The sequence below is a fragment of the Micromys minutus genome, assembly GCF_963924665.1.
Source record: "Micromys minutus genome assembly, chromosome: 2".
Taxonomy (NCBI): Eukaryota; Metazoa; Chordata; class Mammalia; order Rodentia; family Muridae; genus Micromys; species Micromys minutus.
The window spans coordinates 80,314,602-80,339,466 of record NC_137971.1 but is presented as its reverse complement, the minus strand read 5'-3'; the positions used below and the strand labels follow the sequence as shown (position 1 = coordinate 80,339,466).

The window sequence follows — 24,865 nt, the reverse complement described above, 5'->3', positions numbered from 1 at the left end:
GAATGTGAGAGATGGAAACTGCTCAGCCCTTTGTGCTTGGGGACCATGCCTTGGAAAAACCTCAGGCACCACACCAGACAGTCATATCAGGCAAAAATTCCCTAGCTGGTGGCTGGCTCAGGCCTGCCTCCACCCACCTACCTCCACCTACCTCCACCTACCCACCACCAGAGCCAACAGAGAAACCTTGGTTTCCCCACCAGCCTTTAACCTTGCAAAGTAGACCCGCCCAACCAGCCCCTTTGGTAAACAGAACTGTTGCTGCTGCTACCTTTGCGGCATAAGACTGAACAGTGGGGCGGAGCAGACCAGGCCTGGACAGGGGTTTCCTTATAAATGGGTGTGGTGTAAACAACCCAGGCTAAGGCTGTGGCCAGGTTCTAACTGGGTTAGATTCAGCCCTGCTGGAAAGCCAGCCACCTGCCCCTTTCTGGCTCTCAGATTAGTCTGAAGAATGAAGAGAATGTAAAACAGCCTCCAGGAACTTCTCTGCCTGTTTATGACTCAAGTCTGACCAGAACGCTCTAGTAACTAGGCTGGAACTCCTTTGGACGCCCCAGATGCAAGCACTGGGTGGGAAACAGAGAGGGACTCTCCCACCTTTCAGAAGGTTCTGTTCCAGTGTCTTCTCTTCCCCAGATTATTCTACCCCATGACCCCAGGACTTCCCAGACTTTTGATTCTGTGATAGCCTTTGTCCTCTTCCCTGCATGACAAGGTTTTGAGACACAATTCACACATAACTTCCTTGGTAAAGGCTTCCTGGTGTTTCCCTCCCCAACCCTAGCCCCAGTCTCTCTAGCCTCCTTCCCTTGGAAGCAGACTCCCTTCACCTATGGGAAAGTCAGTAGTAAACCCAGTGGAGCCACTAAGGAAGGATCAAAAATGCAGACCCAGTCAGCTAGTGTGAGGCCAGTCTGAGCTGCATGAGACCAAGTCTACGAACAACAAAACCAAAGAACAACAATAAAACTATCACAACACATTTCTAACCTAGCTCTAAGGGAATGGGCCTGAGCTAACTAAACTCAGCCCTCTTAGAGGCTGTGGACCTGTGACCATTTATCTGGGGCCTGGGTCTGCGAGACCGTTCCCCAGTCTCCATGGCTTTTCTAAGAGGTGCTACAGTCACAGGAGGCAATGCGGAGGCTCAAAGCCAAGATTCCTGACTCTGGCTCTAGCCTAGCATGTTGCCTGCTCACAAAATCTGGCTACTCTAAGGAACCTGTTAGAGATTCTCTAAATCCTCTCCTGAGGGCCTCTAGAAGCCACACCCCACAAAGACGAGAGACACTGACACTCAGGGACTCTGACCAGAGAGCAGCAGAGGGTATTTACAATCTGCAGCCGCCTCCCCGTGCTGGATAAGCTCTGCTGACAGCGAACTCATACACGGCCCTGGAAGGCCTAGGACCAACATCATGAGAGACAGTGACAGATAGACAGACAGACAGAACCAAACTATGTTCCTAGTAGTTTCTTCCTCTAGACAAAGAGGCCACAGGCTGGAGACTTGAGCCTCACTCCATGGCCAGCTGTCTCTTTGATGGCACATCCCTTCCTGACCTGTGTGGTTCACTGAATAAAGTGTTCTTGTTACTTATGAAGCCTGTGTGCACTTTTTGTCTCTTACACCCTAGATGCTCGAATAACCTAGACACTAAACACACAAAAGCACAGCTGGGACTTGTCTGTGACCACCATAGGAATGCATAAGGTCCTACAACTCACTGGGTGTAGCAGACAGCACCCTCCCTCAACACACACACACTCACTTGAACACAATCACACACACAAGGGAGGACTGGAAGTCAGCAGATAGCTCAACAATGGTTCTATTTGTCCCCCCCAGACTACAGAGGCCTCTCTGGGGACTCAGTCTACCCCTCTGCTGAGTCCTGGGAAGAGGGAAAGGCAGGAGGTAGTCCTCAGGAGCAAGAGGAACTGCAAGTGAAGATGAGGACAGCTGGGGTTGCCAGGGGTCAGGTTTTAACTAGGCCACACCCAGGACACCACCCCTCTATCTCTGTCCCTTCTATTTATAAGACAGATGTGCTGCCAGCCAAGGTGTGTGTTACCAGCTTTCTGCTTCGGAAGCCAGCCCTCACCTGCCAAGTGGAGTCTCACGTGCACTCCCTACTTCCTCCAGCCCCACCCCGTGGATGACAGGCCTGAGCGGTCTCAGAATGACAGCCACCTCCCACTCTCCCTACATGCCCCACAGTCCATGTTCCTCTAAGCTAGGCCTGGTCACACCCCTTTGAGAGCCCTTCCAGGGAGCCTCGAGACCCACAGGACTAAGCGATGGCTCCTCTGAGGGACTCCTGCAGCAGCCTGCGCTCTCCCACTGCCGCCAGTGTGACACGCTTCCTGCGACTCTGCCCAAGCTTCATCCTCTTTCTCTAGCACTCAAGACCCCCCTGCGTGCTTCTCAAGACCAAGATGGGGGCTTGCCCAGCATCCCAAGCTTTCCCTGAACTGCCCCTCTGCCAAATTACACGGGTTCCCCTTATCAAATTACTTGTACGGTGTCTAGTTTGTAGCACAGCTGTGACCCTTCTGCCCAAGCTCAGGACTTCTTGGGCACACCAGTGGTACTATGAATCATTAACTCAGCGCTTGCTGTGTGTGCACCAGAAAGTTCTATGAGCACCTACATAGCAGCAACCAACTCAGACAAACATCCACCTTGAACTGACATTCTAGTGCCACAACACACATAGAAGGGTCTTCTATCTTCAAGACCCTTCTGAGTCCCCCACATTAGCTCATGTAAACCCTATCATAATTACCACTATTCCTACTTTACACCTCAGGAAGCTGAGGACCCAGATTATAGAGGGATCACACCACAAGCCGAGAAGTGCCAGGGCTGGGCCTCAAACACACACAACCCTGCATCAGAACCTGTGTTCCTAACCTCTCTCCAAAGCTGCTTAGTCCTTCTCATTGGGATGTTCAAAATGTCCGGGGCCTGAGCCTAACACATACCAAGGGCTCAGTGAAAGTCCACCTCATGAACAGTCCCTTAGTGACAATGGCTGGATCCACCCCAGCTGAAGCCCCAAAGCTTCCCTGACTAATCCAGCCCTCACGCCACTCCATCCTGGACACCTCTTTCCACGAAGCATCCACACCTCTTACCCTGGGTCCTCACCTCGAACTTCCTGACCATCACCTGAAACTGAATCCCTTGATTCACCAGTTACCTAGATACATAATACTCCCTGGAGGCACAGCAAAGGTGGATAAAGAAATGCTAAGGCTGGAGAGATGGCTCAGTGGTTAAGAGCACCATCTGCTCTTCCAGAGGTCCTGAGTTCAATTCCCAGCAACTACATGATGCCTCACAACCATCTGTAATGGGATGTGATGCCCTCTTCTGGTGTGTCTGAAGACAGCGACAGTGTGCTCATATACATTAAATAAATAAATCAAAAAGGAAAGGAAGGAAAGATTTATTTATACATAAAATAAATAAATCAAAAGGAAGGAAGGAAGGAAGGAAGGAAAGGGAAGCTAAACGAAGTTCAAACCTCCCCTCTGGCTTCTCCATTATCACTAGAGCTTGTGCTATATAAACTGTACTCCAATCACCTCCACAAGTGGTAACAGCCAAGGTCACAATCAGGATGCAGCGCTGGATGCTGGACATTTTTAACCTTCGTTAACCTTGACAGGACAACTGATGCAGTCGTCTAGAAAATGCCCATCACTAAGATACTGAGCTGGCTAGATAAGACAGTGAGTGATCTGTCTATCAGGAGACAGGAGGCCTGTGGGATAGAAGCCAAGGAATTGAGCCATCTTCCACACACCTGGACAGCACAGCCACTCCAGAGGATAACCCCGTGTATACAAACAAGTGCCAAAGTATTAAACGATTCTGTTTTACCCTGGGGATCAATACTCCACATTCTTTTGTTGTTAACTTTTATTTTTAGATTTTTGTTTGTTTGGTTGATTGGTTCTGTTTGGTTTTCTTGAGACAAGGTCTTACTGTGTTTTCCAGCGTGGTCTGAAATTCACAACCCTCCTCCTTCCAAGGGCTAGATTACAGGTGACCACTAGCACCCTCGGCCATGTCATTTTTGTTTAATCAAGGCAAAAAATGCTTGGGAAAGGTAACAACATTCACTCCATTCTACAGAAACTTAATAACTTGCCCAAGCTCTGCAACCCATGTGCTCTCTCATGACCCCAGAGCCAAGCTACCTGAAGTCTACAGTGAGCCAGCAGAAGCTGGGTGTAAGGCTAAGTCAGGCTGAGGCCCTCAGCACAGAGAAAGCAGGCACTCTGCTGAGTAGTAGTCCATGCTCTCCCATCTGAACACACACCAAGCCCAGCAGACTTGCCATAGAGACGCACACAACACTGGGCCAGAGAAGCCCAGCTCAGGAAGACCGACAAGCAAGAAAGACCAAGGGACCCACTGGTAAGAAGAACGTCAAGAACTTGAGCCGGGCCAGTCATGGTGGCATAGGCTTTTAAACTCAGAGGCAGAGGCTGGCAAATCTTTGAATTCAAGGATAGCCTGGTCCCCACAGACAGTTCAGGGCCAGTGAAGGCTACATACAAGAGAAGGGAGGCAGGTATGCTGGCTGGTCTTATGTCAACTTGACACTAGCCAGAGTCATTGAGAAAATGCTTCCATAAGATCCAGTTGTAAGGCATCTTCTTAATTAGTGACTGATGGCCAGGGTTCAGCCCATTGTGGGTGGTGCCATCCCTGGGCTGCTGGTGCTGGGTTCTAAAAGAAACTGAGCAAGCCACGGGGAGCAAACTAGTAATCAGCAAACTTCCATGGCCTCTGCATCAGCTCCTGTTTCCAAGTTCCTGCCTTTTTGAGTTCCTGTCCTGATTCCCTTCAGTGACGAACACAGCTATGGAGGTGTAAGCAGAATAAACCCTTTCCTCCTCTACTTGATTTTAGGTCATGGCGTTTCATTGCAGCAATAGAAATCCTGAGTTAGTAGGGTTGGGGGGAGGGAGGAGGAATATGAATGAAAGAAAATTAACCTAAACCCTAAACCCGGCAGAGTGGCTCACACCTATAATCCCAGCACTCACTGGGCTGAAGCAGGCGGCCTGCCATGAGTCCCTAAACAGCCTAACTACAGAGTAAAAACCTGTCTTTTTTTAAAAAGGCCAGAGCAGCTGGGTCACGGCCATGCAAACCTTTAATCCCTACAGAGGTGGATGCGAGAGTTCCAGGCCCGCCAGAGATGCGTAGTGAGACAATGAACAAACCTCGGAGATGGTTAAGTCAGTGTGCGTGTGCTATGCAGGCGTTTAGGTCTGAGCTCCACACCCAGCACCCACAGGAAAGGTTGAGCACAGTGGAACAAACCCGCAAACCCAACATTGGGGGAGCAGAAATAAATAGATCTCTGAGCAGCCAACAGGCGAAGTCCAGTGTGATCCTGTCTCAAAATAAAAGGGTGGATGACTCCTAGAAACAACACCTGCAATTGACCTCTGACCCACACACCAAGTGCACCCATAAGCATGTATAACCTCGCATGTGCACCCACCCACACATTCATAGCTACATATACAAACGCACACACACACACACACCCCTGCAGGACCAGGTGTTTAACCTAAGAGCTGAATCCCAAAGTGGTTCTGGGCCCTGCAGATGCCAACTTCAAGCTCAGCCATGTCTCTGCTTGAGTTACCAGAACCTGGGGGGTTCCCTGAGCTCCAACCCCTGAGGCAGGACACTTTTGCTCCCACTCCAGGTGGCCACTATTCCATCACCACCCCCTGGTCAGAACAAGGTGCTAAAGATAGAAAAGTCACCAACTTCTCTCTGCTCAGCCCACAGCCTTCTTCTCTCAAGAAGTGTCCAGGGACAAGTTGTTGAGCAGTAACCTCAGAGGTGACCCTAGAAGCCTGGTCACAGGCAGCAGGGAAGCCCTACATGACACCAGACCCTCCCACTGAGGGCACACTTTTCTTTTTCTTTTTTTCTTTCAGCTTTATTTATTGATGTGTGTGTGCATGCACACATGGAGAGATCAGGGGACAACTTGGTAGAATAAGCTCTCTCCTTCCACCTTTACGTGGGCTCCAGGAATCAGACTCGACCCATTAGGCTTGCACCGCCACCATCTCTACCCACTGAGCCATCTCACTGGCTCATTATTTTCAAAATCCTGCCTCTACTCTAGGTGGGGCTGGGAAAGAGACTCCCATCTCTAAAAACAGCCAAAGCAAAGGCCAAGGACTAGGAGGCCCTGCTATTCTTGCAGGAACCTTCTGCCTGCCAGATATGGGAGACAGAATAAGTCAGGGAGAGGTGACCTAAGCGGTCAGCAGTTCTGTACCTTGGCACCTGGTACTTGGCATGTGAAAGGCAAAGGCATCATGGTCAAGACCCCAGACTTACCTGGCCAGGCTCCAGCCGCAATGTAGCATGGTCTACGACAGCTACAAAGCCAGCTATCTCCCCACTGTCCCCCAGAGCCCAGGAACTCATCTACTGTCCACTTGCCTGTTCCGGGAGAGGTGACAAGACCTGCCACCAGTAGGGCTCTGCTCAGTTCACTCAACAGAAGGTCCCCAAAGTTTCCTTCCTCTTAGTGTTACAAAAGGCGACGTCATACCTTTCATTCACCCTTTTAAGTGAACCTGCACCGTTTGAGCGTTTCCTAAAACAAACTGCCCCAGCCTGGACATGACCATCGGGGGATCTTGGGGGAGGCAGCCGAGCAGGGAAAGGGGGCTGAGATGACACAGAGGACTGCTAAGCAGCCCTTACTGGGCTACCCACCACACGTGCATTAATTCCTCCCTGCCGTCACCACCCCATCCTTGTCCATAAACAGCAGAGTCAGCATATGATAATTAAAGGAGCCATTTCTGATAAGTTTGGTGCACATGTCAGTGCCAGACAAGCTTACAAAAAAATAAGGAGAGGTGGTATTCCACACCTGTAATCCCAACACCAGGAAGGCAGACGCAGGAGGACAGCCCACAAGTCCCAAATCAGACCAGTCTACATAGGAAGCTAGCTCCAAGCCTGCCAAAGCTATGTAGTAAGACATTGTCTCAAAAAAAGAAACACATAAACATAGAATGAATGAATGAATGAATGAATGAATGAATGAGAGTTTTAAAAAAACAGTTGGGGTACCAGCCCATCCTACATTTGACTTTAAAAACTTCCGGCTTATTCTATGAAGTACCCAGCACCCCTGCCTCTTCCACAATCCAGGGGTACATTCTGAGCTCTAATTTAAACATCTATCTATTCCCAGAACACGAAGCTAATTGCTTTTCTCTCCCCCAAAGAATCAATGTCCTCTGAGTTTCAGAACCCATCTGATGTCAAACACAGAAACACGCCTACATGGTCTCAGGTGAGGAGGGGTGGAAAAAGCAAAGGCAGAGGCCAGCTGAGCTCTCCTCAGCTCTCACTCACACCTCCCGGATGAAAAAAAGTCATTATTCAAAGCCTACATAAATGGATGTAATTTTAGGTACCACCAGTTCCATTTACAAATGCATCCCTGGGCGCAGTGATTATACATATTTAGCTTCCCAGCAGCCGTCTGCCTATTATTTTCCAAGTCCCCAGCTCAAAATGTGCTAAGAAAAATACTTTTCCAAGCACTCCTCCCACCCACCCCCCTTTGAACCCTAACCATGGGCTCCGGTCCTTCTTCCCATCCCAGCTCACAAAGCCTTACTTCTTCCCAACTCTCCTTGTAAACCAGCCCGTTTCTGGAGAGCCAGAGGTCAAAGGTTAAATCAGCAAACCTACATACCTATCTGGCTGAACATTGACCCTGCACCTGACACAGTCCCTGGGGAGCTGGTGAGTTGTCTGGAGCACGGGGTCACGCCCCTAGTCCTGCCAGGATCCCCCAGGAGCAGCTCAGGGATGTTGAGAGTGGTAGAGTATCATGTCCCCATCACCCCCATTCACTGGCACTGGCACACAGTCATCTCTGGTTCTGAGCTGCAGCCTGCCTGCCTCCTCCAGCAACCCAGGCCTCCTCTGTCCTCAGAGTGTCTCTAAGTAGTTATGGCTTCTGAGATGTGGGCTCGCCACCGTCCGGAAGGCAGAGTCACCACTCTATGGCCATTGATATAATCAACCAGATCACCTCCCTAGGAGACTGACAGTAGCATCTGGGCAGAGGTGAGCGTGGCATAGTTCAACCTCCATTAGAGGAAGTAAGACCAGACTCCTGCTCCCAGGATTCCCTCTAGCAAGCGTGGGCACTGACAGACAGTGGTGCCCCTGCTCCCCCTCTACTACCTTGCACCCAGCTCTGTCTGACTGTTTTGAACAGATGAGCTTTTGTCATGAAAGACCCGATGCTCACGGCCCACCATGTGCAGAGAGCAGAGGCATGGACCAGGCTGTTTTCCATCTCTAAAGACATTGGGGGAGGAGGGGGCGCTGCTGTGTACAGATGCAGAGGCTGAAGCTAGTGTGGCTTTGCTTTCAGCAGCATGGGAATCACCTGTGTCACCTGTGTAGGGCTCCCAAGTCCCAAGCCCCCAGAGACTTAGATCCACATTCTAGACTAGAGCTGTAGTTCAGACACTTAAGTGCGTCTAATACAGACACCAAGGTTGCTGCTTACCTCCAAAAGAGCAAGATGCTCTGCTCTGCCAGATAGCTCAAGCAAGAACCCCTAGGAAGCCCCTCCACCAGGGTAGTGCTGAGGGCAATGGTAGAAAGCACATACCAACCCTGAACCCAGAAAACCTGTTCATGCTCTCTCTGGACGGACACAGCTATACAGAGCTTCTAAGATCAAAAACTGCTCTTTGGCCCAGCTTCCAATTACAGACAAGCCTCAAAACAGAGTTCTCTGTGAGGCACACTGGCAAGCCTGGAGTCCCAGTATTTGGGAGACAGGAGTTCGAGGATAGCCTAGACTACAACATGAGATCCTGTTTAAACAAGAACCAAGAATGAAAAGAAAAAGGATACAGACCTTCATCTCTAGCTAGGACTCAGGAGCCATCCCCAGAAGCAGCACGCCAGCCCCTGGCCAGCAGCACAGCACCTCTCCTAGCAAGGTACTTCCTTCACCTTTCTTCACCTAGCAAAGCAGCAATGGCAAGGGCTACTTTCTCAGCATGTGCACAGCACTAGCTGCTCTAGCTGGCCAAAGTGACCACCATGGTCACCACCACACTTCCTAGGGGAAGAAACACCTGGAGACAGAGATGGAAGTGACCTGCTTTCATGTAGCCCAGGGTGGCCTTGGTAGTTAAGGATAACCTTGAAACTCAGATCCTCCCGCCTTCACCTCCGCAGGGCTAGGGTTACAGATGTGTACCACCCGGGCCGGGTTTATGCAGTGTTTGGGATCGAACCCAAAACTTCATGAAAACTGTGCAAGCACTCTGCCAATCAAAATCAATCTCCCTCCCCAGCCCAGCATCTTGTTCTACAACCACTGTGAGTCTCAGGCTCAGCACTGGGAACTCCTTGGGCAATGTCCCCATCAGCCCTCTTTCCTGAAACCAAGTTACCAATGCAGGCTTTGATCCAGGGCCCACCCAACACCTCTACTCCTCACACAGAAACTCTGACCCACACCACCTGCTCCCCTGCACGCCAGCACTACCCTTCTCCACAGCTGCCTGTCTTCCTCAGTCTGTCCCTGGAGGTCCCCAGATCCATCCTTCTCAGAGTCCCGCCCCCAACACCCAGACTGAAACAGATCAGGGTCCTCTCTGCTCTTGCATTGGACAGTGGAAGTAGGGATAGTGACCTCGGTCTCTGTCCACAGGGCCCACTATGAAGACTCTTCAGCTTCATACCCGGTAACTGGATGGATGGCTCCTTCACCCAAACCAAGCGGCCTCTGGTTAGTTCTCTAACAAAGCACTCACCCCTATACAGCCCACTGGCTCCGTCTATGAACTATGGACAACTCAGCTTACATATGGAGACGACAAAAATATGCCGGTCACTGAGCCCTTGTCTGGTCCTGGCCCACAGGCAGCAATGCCCTGGGCACAGGATAGAATGGGCTTCCTTCTACCCTTACTACATTCCCACGTGGTTGAATGGCTTCCGGGGCGGCACAGGAGAGTGTGTGCTAACTCCAGGCTGTCAGGCCCAGATAAGAAATGCAGTAGAGCCTCTGAGAATGCTGGCTGGAACCGGCTGGGATGTAGACATGCTCTTGGGCAGGCCCTGAAAGACAGCCTGGCTCCTTAAGCAGGCTTAAGAGGCTCATCAGTCCTAAGCTGGGTCAGTTGACATCCGGGGAGGAGGGAAAAGGAGAAGTGGAAAGATTAAAGAGGGGGTGATGCTCCAAATGAGATTCACCCCCCCCACACACAGGACACCAGGGCCCTGCTCACTACAACCTGCCCAGGACCATAGCTCCACTCACTTTTTCCTCAGTGGAGTCTTTGTGAGGGCTGCCCAAGATGTTGCTACTTTGGGGTCCTCCGGGATGGTGCAGAGGAATGGTGGGTGGAGCCAGGGTAGAAACAGTACCAAATAACGCAGGTTCCGGTCCCACCTGAGGTTCTGGTTTCAGGAAGATCTTGAGCTCCCCACCCCTGCCTCAAAGGTCCAGGCTGTACAAATGACAATCATAATATGTGCTCCAGAAGGAACATGTCTAAGTCCAGTGCCAGCTGCTGATCTGATAAACCCCAGACGCTGAGACCAGGTGGCTGGCTGGTTATGGAGCTAAGTCAGGCAAACCAGCCTCTAAGATTCCAGGAAGGAATCCTTTCCACACCGTCCCCTGTGGCCTAGGCAAGTAAGTACCTGTGACTTCAGGCAGCCTGGCCCTTGATGGACAGTTTGTTTCCCTAAAACAGATCGCCCCAGCCTGTGCAGTACAGGACCATGAAGGGTCTTGGGGGAGGCAGCCAAGCAGGGAAAGGGGGCTGTGATGACACAGAGGACTGCTAGGCAGCCCTCACTGGGCTACCCACCACACCTGCATTAATCCCCCCCATCCTTGTCCGTAAACAGCAGTCAGCATATGATAATTAAAGACCCATTTCTGTTAAGTTTGGTGCGCGTGTCGATGCCAGACTGCTAAGATAAACTGTGAAGGGGTTTTGCTGCAGGATTCTTTGCCTGTTTGTTATTTATTTGTTTTGAGGCAGGGTTTTTGCTGTATAGCCCAGGCTGGCCTTGAACTCAATATGTAGGCCAGGCCTAGCTAAAACTTGCAGCATCAAATGTTCTTGCTTCAGCCTCCAAGCATTCACAACATCTGTCGTAACCAACGTGACATCACTGTAAATGTATGTAAAAGTTGCAAGAGTAAAGGGGCTAGAAAGATGCTTCAGAGGTTAAGAGCACCTACCTGTTCTTTTAGAGGCCCTAGGTCCAGTTCCCAGCACCCCAACCACCTGTAACTCTAGTTGCAGGAGATCCAATACCCTCTCATATGACCTCTGCAGGCACCTGGCATACATGTGGTACACATATATACACCTAGAAAAAAATTTTTTTGGTTTTTCTTTTTTTTTCTTTTTTAAAGAATTATTTATTTATATTATGTTCACTGTAGTTGTCCCTCAGACACACCAAAAGAGGGCGTCAGATCCCATTACGGATGGTTGTGAGCCACCATGTGGTTGCTGGGGATTGAACTCAGGACCTCTGGAAGAGCAGTCAGTGCTCTTAACCGCTGAGCAATCTCTCCAGCCCAATTTTTGGTTTTTCAAGACAGGGTTTCCTCTGTGTAGTTCCAGCTGCCCTGGAACTTGCTCAGGCTGGCCATGAACTCAGAGCCCTGCCTGCCTCTGCCTCCTGAGTGCTGAGATTAAAAGGATGTACCTCGTTAGTACTAAATGGCTTTCCATTTTTATTGGTCCAGATTAACTTCTACATTGAGTTCTGCAGTTGACATGCTACTAAGTCAGGCAAACCAGTGTCAGGGACATCCAGCTTCCCGCGGAGCAGCCACATGCAATATTCAGACTCCTGTTCTCACCTCAGCTCTGAGCTGTGGGAATGGACATATAGGGGCCCATGTTCGTTGGCACTTACTCTGCACTAGACCTGTCCAGGTCCTTTTCCATCACGTGATTCATTTAATCCTCAAACTAACAACACTGGACCTTTGGGGAAGTAAGCTTAAAGAGAGTCAGCCACGGACCAAGGTCAGAAAGCAGGCAGTGCCCGGCTGGGATTAGCATCCAGGTGGTAAGGCTGCCTCTCCCCACAGGTGCCAACCACATCCACACACCTATATACCGTCTACAGGATGCAGGGCCTGGCCGTGCCTTGGGCTTTCAGAAAAACCAACCCTGCTTCCCAGGTGGCAGGTGGTTGTGAGGAAACTGGGTAAGAGAGGCCAAGCAATCTCAGTGCAGCAAAAGGTGACAGTCCAAACCTAGCAGAGTGGTACGTGCTTTTAATCCTAACACTCAAGAGGCAGAGGCAGGGAGCTCTGTGAGTTAAAGACCAGCCTGGTCTACATAGAGATTTTGGAGCCAACCACAGCTACATAGGAAGGCTCTGTCAAAGCAGGGTTGGGGTGGGAGGTAGGATAACCTGAGACCCCAGCATCTTTTGGTATGGCTTTCCTCCAGGCACTAGACGTGTTTGGGGGACTAAGACCCAGAAAGACCAAAAAGCCAATGATGGGTCTCCCCACACTTCCCTGAGACACAGACTCCCCACTGCACACACTCCCTTCTCCACATGCACTGCACTGTGCACACAGTTGGTGGAGAGTGTGAGACTTGCACAGGTCTGCCGAGATAGACACAAACCTGGGTGGCCGTTAAGAGAAGCTGGCACCTCCTGGGGCAGATGCTTCCATTTGGGAACATGCAAAAGGCACGCAGTAGACCTGATGCAGTGATCCCAGAGTAGGCAGAGGAGAGGATGAATCAGCTGTAAACACAGAAGCCAGGTGTGGCAGTGCAGGCCTGAGATTCCATCACTTGGGAAACAGAGGCAGGAGGATGAGGAGTGGGGCCAGCCTGGGCCTCACAGTAAGACCGCTGTGCTGGGGGTGTCATTCGGTGGTAGAGTTTGCCCAGCAAGCCCAAAGCCCTGAGTTCGACCCCAGCACAGCAAAACTGAAGTCTGCACGAATGACATTTTCTGCATCCAAGTCTCCCCGGAAAGCAGACCTTGCCCTTCCTTCTGACATTAAATCTATGGTCCCCATGTCTGAGAAGCACAAGCTAGAGTAACAATACCTCCAGACCTCTCACCTGAGCCCCAAGAAGGCTGTGCTAATAGGTAACTGTAGGAAAATCACTTTAACCTGCCAGCCAACGTTCTACAGCCAAAACATAACGGTAAGAGCTGAACCAGATAACGTTCGCAAAACACTCTGCAGACAATAAAAACATTCATTCAAAATGCTTCCCCTTCCCAGAAATCAAGAAGCAAATGTTTGGACAGCCGTGTGACAAGAGGAAAACACCACCGTATTCCTCCAGGTCCTTCCCTCTGCCAATATTTACTCACAACACCATGCCGACTCCTTATGCTGAGCTGGAGTGGGCACCACAGTCTGTCAGTATTCCACATCCTAGCCTGTCTTGCCAGCAGCCCATCCCCCATCCCACCCCACCCCCCAAAAAACCCATTGTGATTTGCACCCAGAGCCTTGCACATTCAATGAGAGCATCCTACTGGGCCAGACAGAACCCTGTTTTAGTCAGGGTTTTACTGCTGTGAACAGACACCATGACCAAGGCAAGTCTTATAAATTATGACAACATTTCATTGGGGCTGGCTTTCAAGTTCAGAGGTTCAGTCCTGTATCATCAAGGCGTAAACATGGCAGCACCCAGGCAGCAGCACCCAGGCAGTCATAGTACAGGAGAGAGTTCTACATCATCATCTGAAGGCTGCTAGCAGAATACTGATTGGATAGATCTTAAAGCCCATGCCCAGTGACACACCTACTCCAACAGGGCCACACCTCCAAATAGTGCCACTCTCTGGGCCAAGCATAGATCCAAACCATCACAAACCCCTAATTTCTTTCTCTTTACTTTTACGTTCGAATCACTTTTACTTAGTCTCACTAAGCTGTACAGACTGGCTTTGAACTCACTCACTCTGTAGCCCTGGAAGACCTGGGATTAACTGTCCTCCTGCTTCCTGCTCATGGTCTTCCTCCAGTAAGAAGTGCCAAACATATCCCCTTAATATGCAAAGAGGATGGAAAGAGGAGCAGAAGCACGTGGTTCTTATTATTTTTCCTTTTGCTGTGCTGGGGATGAAACCCAGGCTTTCTTGGCATGCTGAGCAAGCATTCTTCCTCTGAGCTACCTTCTCCCAGTGCTCAACCCCCCCTCCCAGCGGTTACCAATGCAGAAGAGCCTCACACCTACCCTCTACACACACAGACCTGCCCGCCTCAGGAGCAACTGGCTCCCACGAGGGTCAAGAGCCTTAAGCAGCTCGGATCCTTTTTCTTAGAGGTTTCCCCAGGTGTTTGGAGGGCCCGTTTTGAGAGCGGGATACCAACCACAGCTCTAAGTCCTTCCTCCAGCTTTCTACAAAACACTCAGTCAGTGTTTTCCCATGGACCCAGTGCTAAATCCATGATCCGGCTTTCCCCACTTGATAAAGCCACCAGGAAGTACAAGGTAATGTGTGAGATTATACCCAAACCAGCCAAGCCGGAGAACCTGCATGCCCTTCAACAATGAGGCTTCAGGATTTCCACTTTAAATACATGTAAGCCGTTAGCACCCAGAATTCAATATAAGACTGTCAGTTTCTGGTTTGAAATAAAAGTTCTGGAAGTGCTGTGCCTAAGTTCCAATAGTTTTTTTCTAAAGGGCCTTCCAGCTAACAGGGACTTCCTCCTTGACATTTGTGCCATCTGATTCACTCTTCACTGCGTCTTTAAACTGACTGAAAAGTTGAGGCTGTTGTATGTAAAGGGAACATCCTAAAAACTGGGCATCTTTGAAGGAGGCTAGAAGCCTTACCAGCCCAGCTCTCCCTGCCTCTCCCTGCCTCCTATGTCCTAGTTGGCCTGCCTGTGCCTCAGCCTGTCCAGAGTGCCCTGAGCCTGCACACTTCTGTACTATATTTTACAGTGGGGCACGGTGCTGATGAGTCATTCAGCTTTAGAGGGTGAATGACCTGACATTGACATTTAAATGAGTGATTATATTTGATATCGAGATGAGCTATAAAACATGTGTAATATATGCTTACAGTTTTCTCTTTGCTTAAAATGATATTAAACAAACCAGAAAACAGTGATACATGCCTCTAATCCCAGCACTGGGGAGGCACAGACAGCCAGACCTCTGTGAGTTTGAGGCTAGCTTGATCTACATAGCAAATTCCAGGCTGTCAAGGGATACACAGTGAGACTCTTTCTCAGGAAGGAAAAAAAAAAAACCTAAAATAGCAAATTTTTAAAACCATGACAAGGACAAGTCTAGGGAGAAAACACTGCAAAAGGAACAAATTTTATATTGTAGGCTTGTAGATTTGTCTCCATTAGCTTGATAGAGGGGCTCACTTAACCCAGGCTAGCTCCTTACAATTCAATATATTTCTGAAGATGGCCCTGAACTCTTAGATCCACCTGCCTCCACCTCCAGAACACTAGAATTGCCGGCTGAATGTACTGGCTTACACTGCACTTTTGTTTTGTTGTTGGGTTTTGGAGACAGAGACTCCAAAAGCCAGAGTCTCACTCGGCCCGGAATAAGCACCCAGGATGCCCTTGAACTCTTGATGGCCTTGCCTCCTCCTCCCACGTGCTAAAATCATGGTGCCACCACACCCATTTGACTACAGTACTTCCAGTGGCACCCCTCCCCTTTCAGTAGGTGCCTTCCATTTTCACTCTGCACTGGGCACCTGAAAGTTATGCTACTGGCTCTGCCCCTACAACGTTTCCAGGCCACAGTGCAGGGGGAACAGCAGAAAAACAACTCACTCCTCCCAGTCTTCGGTGTATCCCCAAGTCCTACTGCCTGGGGAATGGCACCTACACAGGATGACCCCACAAACTTGCAAAGCTAAGCCCGGAGGACCTGAAGCTAAGTGGCACCTCGTGTGATCAATTGGTCCCTGTCAGGACCTTGGAGCAAAGTCAGAAGATGCCAAGGCCTTGAAGAAAAGAGAGGATCTAGTCCAACTGCCAACAGATGAGAAAATGCCCAGATGGAAATCACTAAGCTCATGAGACCAAGAAGCCAGAAAAGGCTTCCTGAGCCTCCACTGGCCGGGTTCCTACTTTGAATGTTGCCAGTGAGTGACGACGATCTCCAAGATGCCTGGGTCCAAACACCAGCCCCAACAGGCCCACTCCTGGCTTCCCTGCTTCTGTTCCACACACAGTCTCCTCTTCAGCCAGGAATTTATAGACTGGACAATGTAATGAATGTCCAAGGTTTCTTAGGGACACAGCCTCTTTCATAAATACTGGCAGAAGCAGGACCAGGCCTGGGCTGTGTGCCAAAGCCTAGAAACAGTGAACAGGTCTGCCCTCAAGGAGCAGCCTTCGAGCAGGGTGTGGTGTGCCAACACCCCACTCCACACACATACACACCGCCAAGCACACAGGTAACCACAGCAGGAGGATCATTCACCAAGTGGCTCAGACCTGTAAATCCCAACTTTGCAAGGTAAGGGCTGCCCTGGGCAGCTCAGTGAGATTCTGTATCAAAATGAAAACTAGACAAAGTCTGGAGGCAATAGCTTCCCAATGGAGGACCTACGTTCAGTACATGAGGCTCTATTTCAAAACATTAGCGAAAAGCTAGGTAGATACATGCCTACAATCCTGAAACGTTCTCAGGACAGCTGAAGCAGATGGACTGCTAAGTGTTCCAGGTCAGCTAGGCTACAGAGTGAGACCCTGTCTTTAAATAAACCAGACACAACCATGAATAGCAATAGCTCCTGATACTTTTCCCAAGAACTCAAAAAGATTAAGTTAGCACCACGTGGTGGAGATGCTTACCTATGAGACCAGCTCTTTAGGGAACTAGATAATAAAAAGCTAGCCTGGGCTAAACTGCAAGATCCTATCTTAAACAAACAAAAACAAACAAAAGGCCCAGGCTTAGTGGTGCACACCTTTAATCCCAGCTCTCAGGAGGAAGAAGCAGACAGATCTCTGTGACCTGAAAGCCAGTGAGAGTTACACATTGAGACAAGACTCTGTCTCCAAAAAAAAACAAAGATATTATATAATTGCTACTATTCTCACTGTTGGTGTAGACAACACTATCATAACCACTATAAAACCACTATAATATTTGCTGTCCAGTCAGGAGACTCATGGAAAAAGGAGAGCATTTCAGAGCGCAATATCTTCTTAAACGGAGTGGTCTGCACCACCTCATCTGTACTTGTGAGAACCATGAAGACAGAATGTAGCCAAAAGTGCAGAAATAAACTAAAATCCATATTTCACAGTTCAGGGTTTTCCTCAAAACCCAGACTTTAAAGTCTCCAGTAAATAGGATGCCGTTGCACATACCCGTGACCCCAAACCTCAGGAGATAGGGACAAGAGGATCTTAAATTCAAGACCAGTTTAAGAATCATAGGAAGATCTTGTCTCAGAAAACCAAAGGCTGGGGACAGGCTTGGAGGTGACACACAATCAAATTTAATAACTTTAAAAAAAAAATCCACAAACTCTTTAGTAAGCAGATAGATCTAAAATTTCATGGGGGGGGGTGAGGCAAAAAGGAAACTAGTCCCAAATCTGGAGGCCTCTTCTGAAATTCTCATGATTCCAGCCACTGGCACCAGCAGCCTCTGAGAGTAAGGCACCGTCAATGCTTTGGGTAGTCATTTCCAGAGAGCATGGGGGATTCAGAAGGGGGAGCGGTGGGATCAGGGACAGAATAATCCAAGAGTTGCAACAGGGATAAAAATCCGGTGCTGAGACAACAGCCTAGAGTCTTACAGACTGCACAAATCCAAGCTCAAGGCTGCACCACTGCAGGACACTCACAGCCTCTCCTCAGTGACCTTGAGATACAGGCTAGCATCCTTCCCTATCACCTCCACAGAAACTCTGTTCCAATAACTGCCAGTTTCTTTCCTACATCTATTTCTCCCCCCAGAACAAAAGATGTTGTGCCATCTTTCCCTGAAAAGAGCAAACCCCTCTGTGGTGGTTTGAATAGCTATGGCCCCCACAGACTCATGTGTTTGAATGCTTGGCCCACAGGGCGTGGCACTATTAGGAGGTGTGGCCTGGTTAGAGGAACTGTGTCACTGTAGAGTTGGGCTTTGAGGTCTCTTATGCTCAAGCTCTGCCCAGTGTGGGATCCAGTCTCCTCCTGGCTACCTTTGGATCAAGATGTAGAACTCTCAGCTCCATCTCCAGCACCATGCTGGTCTATATGTTGCGTGCTTCCTGCCATGACGACAATGGACCAAACCTCTGAAACTGTAAGCTGGCCCCAGTTAAATGTTCTCCTTTATATGAGTTGCCTTAGTCATGGGGTCTCTTCACAGCAATAAAACCCTAAGACACCCTCGTGCCCACACAATCTCCAATTATCAGCCTAGACTCTTCTTTGCTACAAAACTTCCAGGAAGATGTGCTACCCTTCCATGACAGGTGTTTCTCACACACATCATCTGCCATTCTGGAAGTCCCTGTGACTATACATCTTCTCGCCTTCTCAGTCGCTCCTCTTAAGTTTACCTTTCCCCGAGCTCAGCCACTGCCCACCCCCAGGCTTAGAGCATTGTTCTGTTTAGCTTCTGGACACAAACTAGAGTAGCCCGGGAAGAGGGAACCTCAACTGAAGACTGGCCTCCAGTGGACATGTCAGTGGGAAATTGTCTCGATTGATGATTGATGTGGGAGGGCCCAGCCTACTACGGACCACAGTATTCGACACATGTAAGCATAAGAAAAGCAGGCTCGTAAGCCAGAGCGAGCCAATAAGCAGCCTTCCTCCACAGTTTCTGCTTCAGTTCCTGCTCAACTTCCTGCTCGGACTTCCTTCACTGATGAACTGTAATGTATAAACTTAGATAAGCCCTTGTTTTCCCTAATTTCCTCTCCATGCTTTTGCTCACGGTGCTTATGACAAGAGAAAGCAAACCAGGACAGACATTCTTGGTCCATATTTGTCCTTGATGACATCAGCTATCTACTTCCTATGACATCACACAGCTATCCTCATATGGTCTCTGCGAGTCTTTCTCCCTCTCAACCGCAAGCTTCTGACTCATATATCGGTATCAGTCCTTTTCAACCTTCCTAATGCTGCAACCCTTTAATACAGTTCCTCATGTTGTGGTGAACCCCCCCCCCCACACCATGAAATTGTCTTTGCTGTTACTTAGTAATTGCAACTTTGCTGTTATGAATCATAATGTAAAAATCTGTGTTTCCTGATGATCCTAGTCAACCCCTAAAAAGGGATCATCTGCGAATGACAGGTGAGAATCATTGATCTATATGATATATTTGTATCTTATATGTAACAGAGTAAAATAAGATTTTTTTTAAGAACATCTATTCAAGCCTATTATTCCCCAGCCTTCCCAACTCAAACATATGGCCACCACCCACTCAGGAGTCATCAGTGTATGTCTGTTTGTGCATATATACATGCTACATGTGTACTTATATGTATTCCTGTGTGTACAAGTACACACGGATATGTGTGCCTGTGGATATAAAAGCCAGAAGCCAGTTCCACTTCAAATGTCGTTTCTCAAATTTCCACTTATTTTTTTGAAACAGCCTATTGCTGGGACCTGGGGCTTGCAGCTTAGGTTAGGATGACAGGGTGGCAAGCCCCAGATTCTCCCGTCTCTACCTCCCCAGTGCTAGCCAGGATTACAAGTGCCCGCTACTCCCCCTGGGTTTTTCTGAGATCTACTGTGAGTTCTCCTGCTTGCGTGAACTGAGCATCTCCCCAGTCCCCTAGGAGTCATCTTCGACGGTTTTTTCCTCTCTCATCTTCTCTCAGGCAGCATCCAAAGCACAGGCTGAATCTGACCACTGTTCTCCATCTTTGCGCGACGCCGTCTGCTAGTGTCTGCTCTGGACCACAGCCACAGTTTCCTGCCGCTCTCCTGCCTCCCTGGCACAGCTGTCCATCCAAAACCCGTTCTCCCTAAGACTGCAAAGCATACCAAACCACTTCAAAATGTCTGCATCCTCCCTGGTCTCGGAATAGAGCTCAGCATCTCTTTACCCTGGTCCAAGCCCAGCACTTAGCTCCCTTCCTGCGACTCCCTTTAATGTCACTCTCTCCCTTGGTCACCACCTTCAAGCCACTCACTGAGCTTGAAGGGTTTTGTACCTTAAACATGTTTTTTTCTGAAATGTTTTGCCCCTAGTGGTCACCACAGCAGGGGTCCTTCTTGTCATTCTAATTCCAAATGTCACCTGCTCAGTAAAAAGTCATCAGGACCAACCCAACCAGCCAGGCAGTCACTCTAAGTCACATCTCCTCATGTTAGTTTTCCACAGAGCAGCCACCGTTACCTGCTTTTACTACTTGCTCACTCTTGGTTCCCTGTCCTCCCGTTACAAACCGACGAACAGAAACACTGAGCACCTCCCTTCCATAAATCTCATCCATCAGCAGACACTAGACAAGAGTCCCAAGTGATAAGGGAGGCTCGGGGACTTTCTTCACTTATTCTGATCCAGATCTAAACATTGTTTCCAAGCTGGTGAAGAATGATTTCTGAATCACAGTCCCCCACAGTACACCGAGTGCCAGTCAAACCATCGAGCGCCAGACCTTTGGCTAGTTCATTCATTCCATAAACAAACATTTACAGAGCTGCTACTCCATGCCAGGCACTGACTGGGGCAAACGATCAAAGGCAAGTAAGTTCTGACTCCCAGGACCCACAAGAAGCACAGGGAGGAATACTGCAACACAGGCAGGCACCTTCCCCGAGTGGGAAAAGTGAAGACTGTACACGTGTCCCCTTATGGCTTCGAGATCAGATCCACGCGGCCCAACAGACCTAGAACAACTGTTGGGACAGCGCCCAGAGGCTCAGGCGGCAAAGCTCCTGTTCTACTAGCCCAGGCAGGGCCGCCCGTCCGCGTTCCCCGGCGTTCGGCGCCCGCCAAAGACTCGCGGTTAGAGTTCCAAGACTGTCATTGGCTGACCGGGAGCCCCACCCCCATCCCATCCCTGAGAAGCAAGGATGCAGCGACCCGGGTCGCGCTCCAACTCTCCACGGCGAGCCCAGCCAGCGCGGCTGGACTATAGCGTCGGGGCATCTCAGCCCCCTCCCCACGCCCAAGCCTTCAGGCCACACTCCCGACCCACGCGAATCCCACTCCCAGACACCCGCCACTGTGCCCAGCGCATGCCCCCGGGGTAGGCGTGTCCCGGGAGCCTTGGAGTTTGCTGGCTCGGCCGCCGGCGGGCGAGACCCGGCCAGGCCCCCTGCGGCGCCGCGAACCCCATTACGCAGCCGTCCCCCGCCCCCCCGGAGCCCGCCACCTTCAAGCTTACAAACTCGGAGCGCCGAGGCCACCAAGGTTGCGGCGATGCGGGCTCACTTACTCTATGAAGAAGCTGGCGCCCTCCTCCGTGAAGCCCTCCTCCCAGCCGCGCGGCAAGTCTGCGGGAAGGCGAGAAAAGTTGGTCAGACTCGCGCAGCTGTGGCGCGACCCCCCCCCCCACACACACACAGCACCCCACACCGACCCCGCGCCCACCTGAGCGGATCATGTGACCCGAGTTGACCGGTTCGCCCGTACGCGGGTGCAGCCAGGTCGTGCAGCGGAGCTGGTCACTACGGGAGAGGTGCACCTGTTAGCGCCGCCGCCACACACGCCCGCCCGCCGCCCCCGCCCCAGCACGCGACCCCGCCCGGGCGCCGCCGCCCCTCACGCACTTGATGAAGAAGACGCGGCCGTCCCCACAGACGCCGTAGGACCAGTGCTCAGGTAGGGTGTCCCGCCCGACCGCAGCCGCCATGTTCGCCCAGCGCCTGAGCCCCGGGCCGGGGGAGGGGGAGGACGGGTGAAGGGGCGGGGCAAGGGGCGGGGCGAGGAGATAGGGGTGCAAGATGTTGGATAGATTGAGTGGGAGGGACAAGAAACGGGGAGCTGGAGTAACCAGGAGTTGAAACTAGGAGTTGCCTAGGGATAGGAAGGGGAGGAGAAGATCTGAGGGGGGGGGGATAGGGAGAAGGGAGCATTGGAAGGAATGAGGGGGAGAGGCAAGGGAGGAGTGGGAAGGGGCTGGGACACGAGGGGCTTGGACCGACCCTACTGGGTTCCCCTGTGCTGGGTGCAGCGTGAGCTCCCAGCCTTGGTGACTCGTGGCTCGAGGTCACGGCTGGTGCCTCCAAAGTTCACTGGTGGAGGGCCGGCCGGAGCGGGGCACAAGGCCCTGCAGCCTTTGTCCCCGAGACTCGCAGGCGGTGCAACAGACTACCCTCACCCCCCCCCCCACACACACACACACACCCTTGCTCCTGGAAAATCAGCCGACCTGCACGACACAGCTTCTCCTTCCCCCACCCCGGAACTAAGTTTCTTTCTTAGACTAGGAACACCAGGGACGCCGAACAGGTTTCTGCTGGATTCCGGAGCAGCCTCCGAGGCTTCTGTAAAATGAAAGAAAAGTTTGCCTGGATTCCAGCCCTGGGGAGACGGAAGCAGGAGGATTGCTACGAGTTGGAAGACAGACAAAACTGCTTAAGAGAGCTACAAGAACAGCGCAGGTTACTATGAGACCCTGTCTCAAAAAACAAAAGGTAGGGGCTGGAGAGATGGCTCAGTGGTTAAGAGCATTGCCTGCTCTTCCAAGAGGTCCTGAGTTCAATTCCCAGCAATCACATGGTGGCTCACAACCATCTGTAATGAGATTTGATGCCCTCTTCTGGTGTGTCTGAGGACAGCTACAGTGTATTTATCTATAATAAATAAGTTCTGATAACTGACAAAAAGAGACAAGAGACGCTAGCTGGGTCTAGATTTCCCTGCTCTGGTTCTGAAAGAACTGTCAACCCACGTTCTTTACCTATTTAGGGATTGAGGGGTTCTTCTGAACCCCCAGAGTGGAGACCCTTAACTCACTCTTTGCTCCTAATTGACATTTGTGTGTCTGCCCTCTTGTGTCCGGTGGACAAGAAGAAGGGGCCTTGGTCTGCCCCAAACTACCAGGACCTGGGCGCCTAAACAATTCTGCCTCATTCTTTCAGCAGCTCCTCGGTGGAAGAATGCAAACCACTCAGACACCCTGTCACACTGCAGGTGGGTGGAGCCGTAGCCTGAAGCTAGGCGCTGGGTAAGAAGGGTCAGGCCAGCCTTGCAGAGACACGAGCTGCTGGTCTGAGGAGGCTTACCTGAAGGTCTGCACTGGGCACTAGAGTGAGAGATCAGGAGTAAGATGAACCCTGAGGGGAGGGGCACAACTGGGGCTCTCCCAATGTTCCTCAACCTGTGGGTCGCAAGCTCTGGGGGTAGCATCTCACGATTCATAACAGTAACAGTGAAATAATTTTGTCCATGAGAGTCACCACAACAGGACCTCTGCTCCAGAGGAACCTATTAGGAGCACAGGCGAACCTGTGGGAGGGCGTGGAGTGCTAGGAAGACCATGAAGGGATTCTTCCTCTGAAGCAGTCAGTAGGGAGAGATGCTGTGATTCGGAATTCGGAGCCTTCAGCCTCTGACCCAGTTCTTGAGCAGATGAACACGAGGAAAAAGCATTTCTTATTAAACACTCATTTGAAAACAATATATTAAATGGACAAGGATATGAAAGCACAGTTAATAGAAATGAAACACAAGTGGCTTTTAAGTAAATGGGAAGATAATTGACCATCGCATAACCTCAAGTATACAAATGAAAATTACAGTGGACTTCTATTTTGTAGCTGTCATGTTAGAAAAGAAAAACATTCTTTATTGTTCCTAGGAATACAAAATGATTCTACCTTCTTGTGATGGTTTGGATATGTTGGACCCAGGCAGTGGCACTATTAGGAGGTGTGATTCTATTGAAGTAGATATGTCCCTGTTTGTGTGGGTTTTAAGACCCTCATCCTAGCTGCCTGGAAGTCAGTCTTCTCCTAGCATGCTTCAGATGAAGATGTAGAACTCTTAGCTCCTCCTGCATTATGCCTGCCTGGACACTGATATGTTCCCACCTTGATGATACTGGACTGAACCTCTGTACCTGTAAGCCAGCCCCAATTAAATTTTGTCCTTATGAGACTTGCCTTGGTTATGGTGTCTGTTCACAGCAGTAAAACCCTAAGACATTGCTTGAGGGCAACTTGGCAGCAGCTGTTACACATTGCTTTGACCAGGCAACTCCACCACGAGAGCCTAGCCTCATGAAATATTACATCTCTTAAGTGTGGATCAGCTGCTACAAGTGATGGCTCAGGCTAAGAGCACTGGCTGATCTTCCAGAGGGCCTGAGTTCAATTCCCAGCAACCACATGGTGGCTTACAACCATCTATAATGTGATCTGGTGCCCTCTTCGGGCCTTCAGGCATATACATTCAGAATACTATATACGTGATGGATAAGATAGATAGATGATAGATAGATAGAATCTTTAAAAAAAATAAAGACTGCATACTACTATTTCAGAGAACCTAGGTTGGGTTCCTAGAAACCAGCGTGGAACCTGGTTTTATACTCCAGGGGAACATATGTCCTCTTCTGAACTCTGAGCATACTGTATATAGGTGGTACATACGTATGGGGTACACATACATTCATACAAGCAAAATGTATATACAAATGTACATACATAAAATTTAAAAAAATAAAAATATTTTAATCACATGTACTCATGAGAGTTATTCCAGAAAATGGTGTTTTCTATTATAAATATGAACATTTACATATTTATAATATTTATAGCAACTTCATCTGTACGGGCAAAAAGTAGAAATGGCCTCCTACAGGTGAGTGGTTGAATTACACCACGG

At 50.0% G+C, this 24,865-nt stretch overlaps 1 protein-coding gene across 1 annotated transcript in view; it reads right to left on the bottom strand.

Moving 5' to 3' along the window:
• The window catches only part of PLEKHA7 (pleckstrin homology domain containing A7), a gene marked incomplete at its 5' end in the record, with an annotated part of 160,520 nt that extends 138,633 nt beyond the window's left edge, over positions 1 to 21,887 (bottom strand). The window contains 3 exons of the mRNA XM_080913557.1: positions 21,471 to 21,528; positions 21,626 to 21,702; positions 21,805 to 21,887. Coding sequence (XP_080769683.1) covers positions 21,471 to 21,528; positions 21,626 to 21,702; positions 21,805 to 21,887 — 218 coding nt within the window. The remainder of the gene's footprint in view (positions 1 to 21,470; positions 21,529 to 21,625; positions 21,703 to 21,804) is intronic.
• Between the last annotated feature and the right edge of the window lie 2,978 nt (positions 21,888 to 24,865).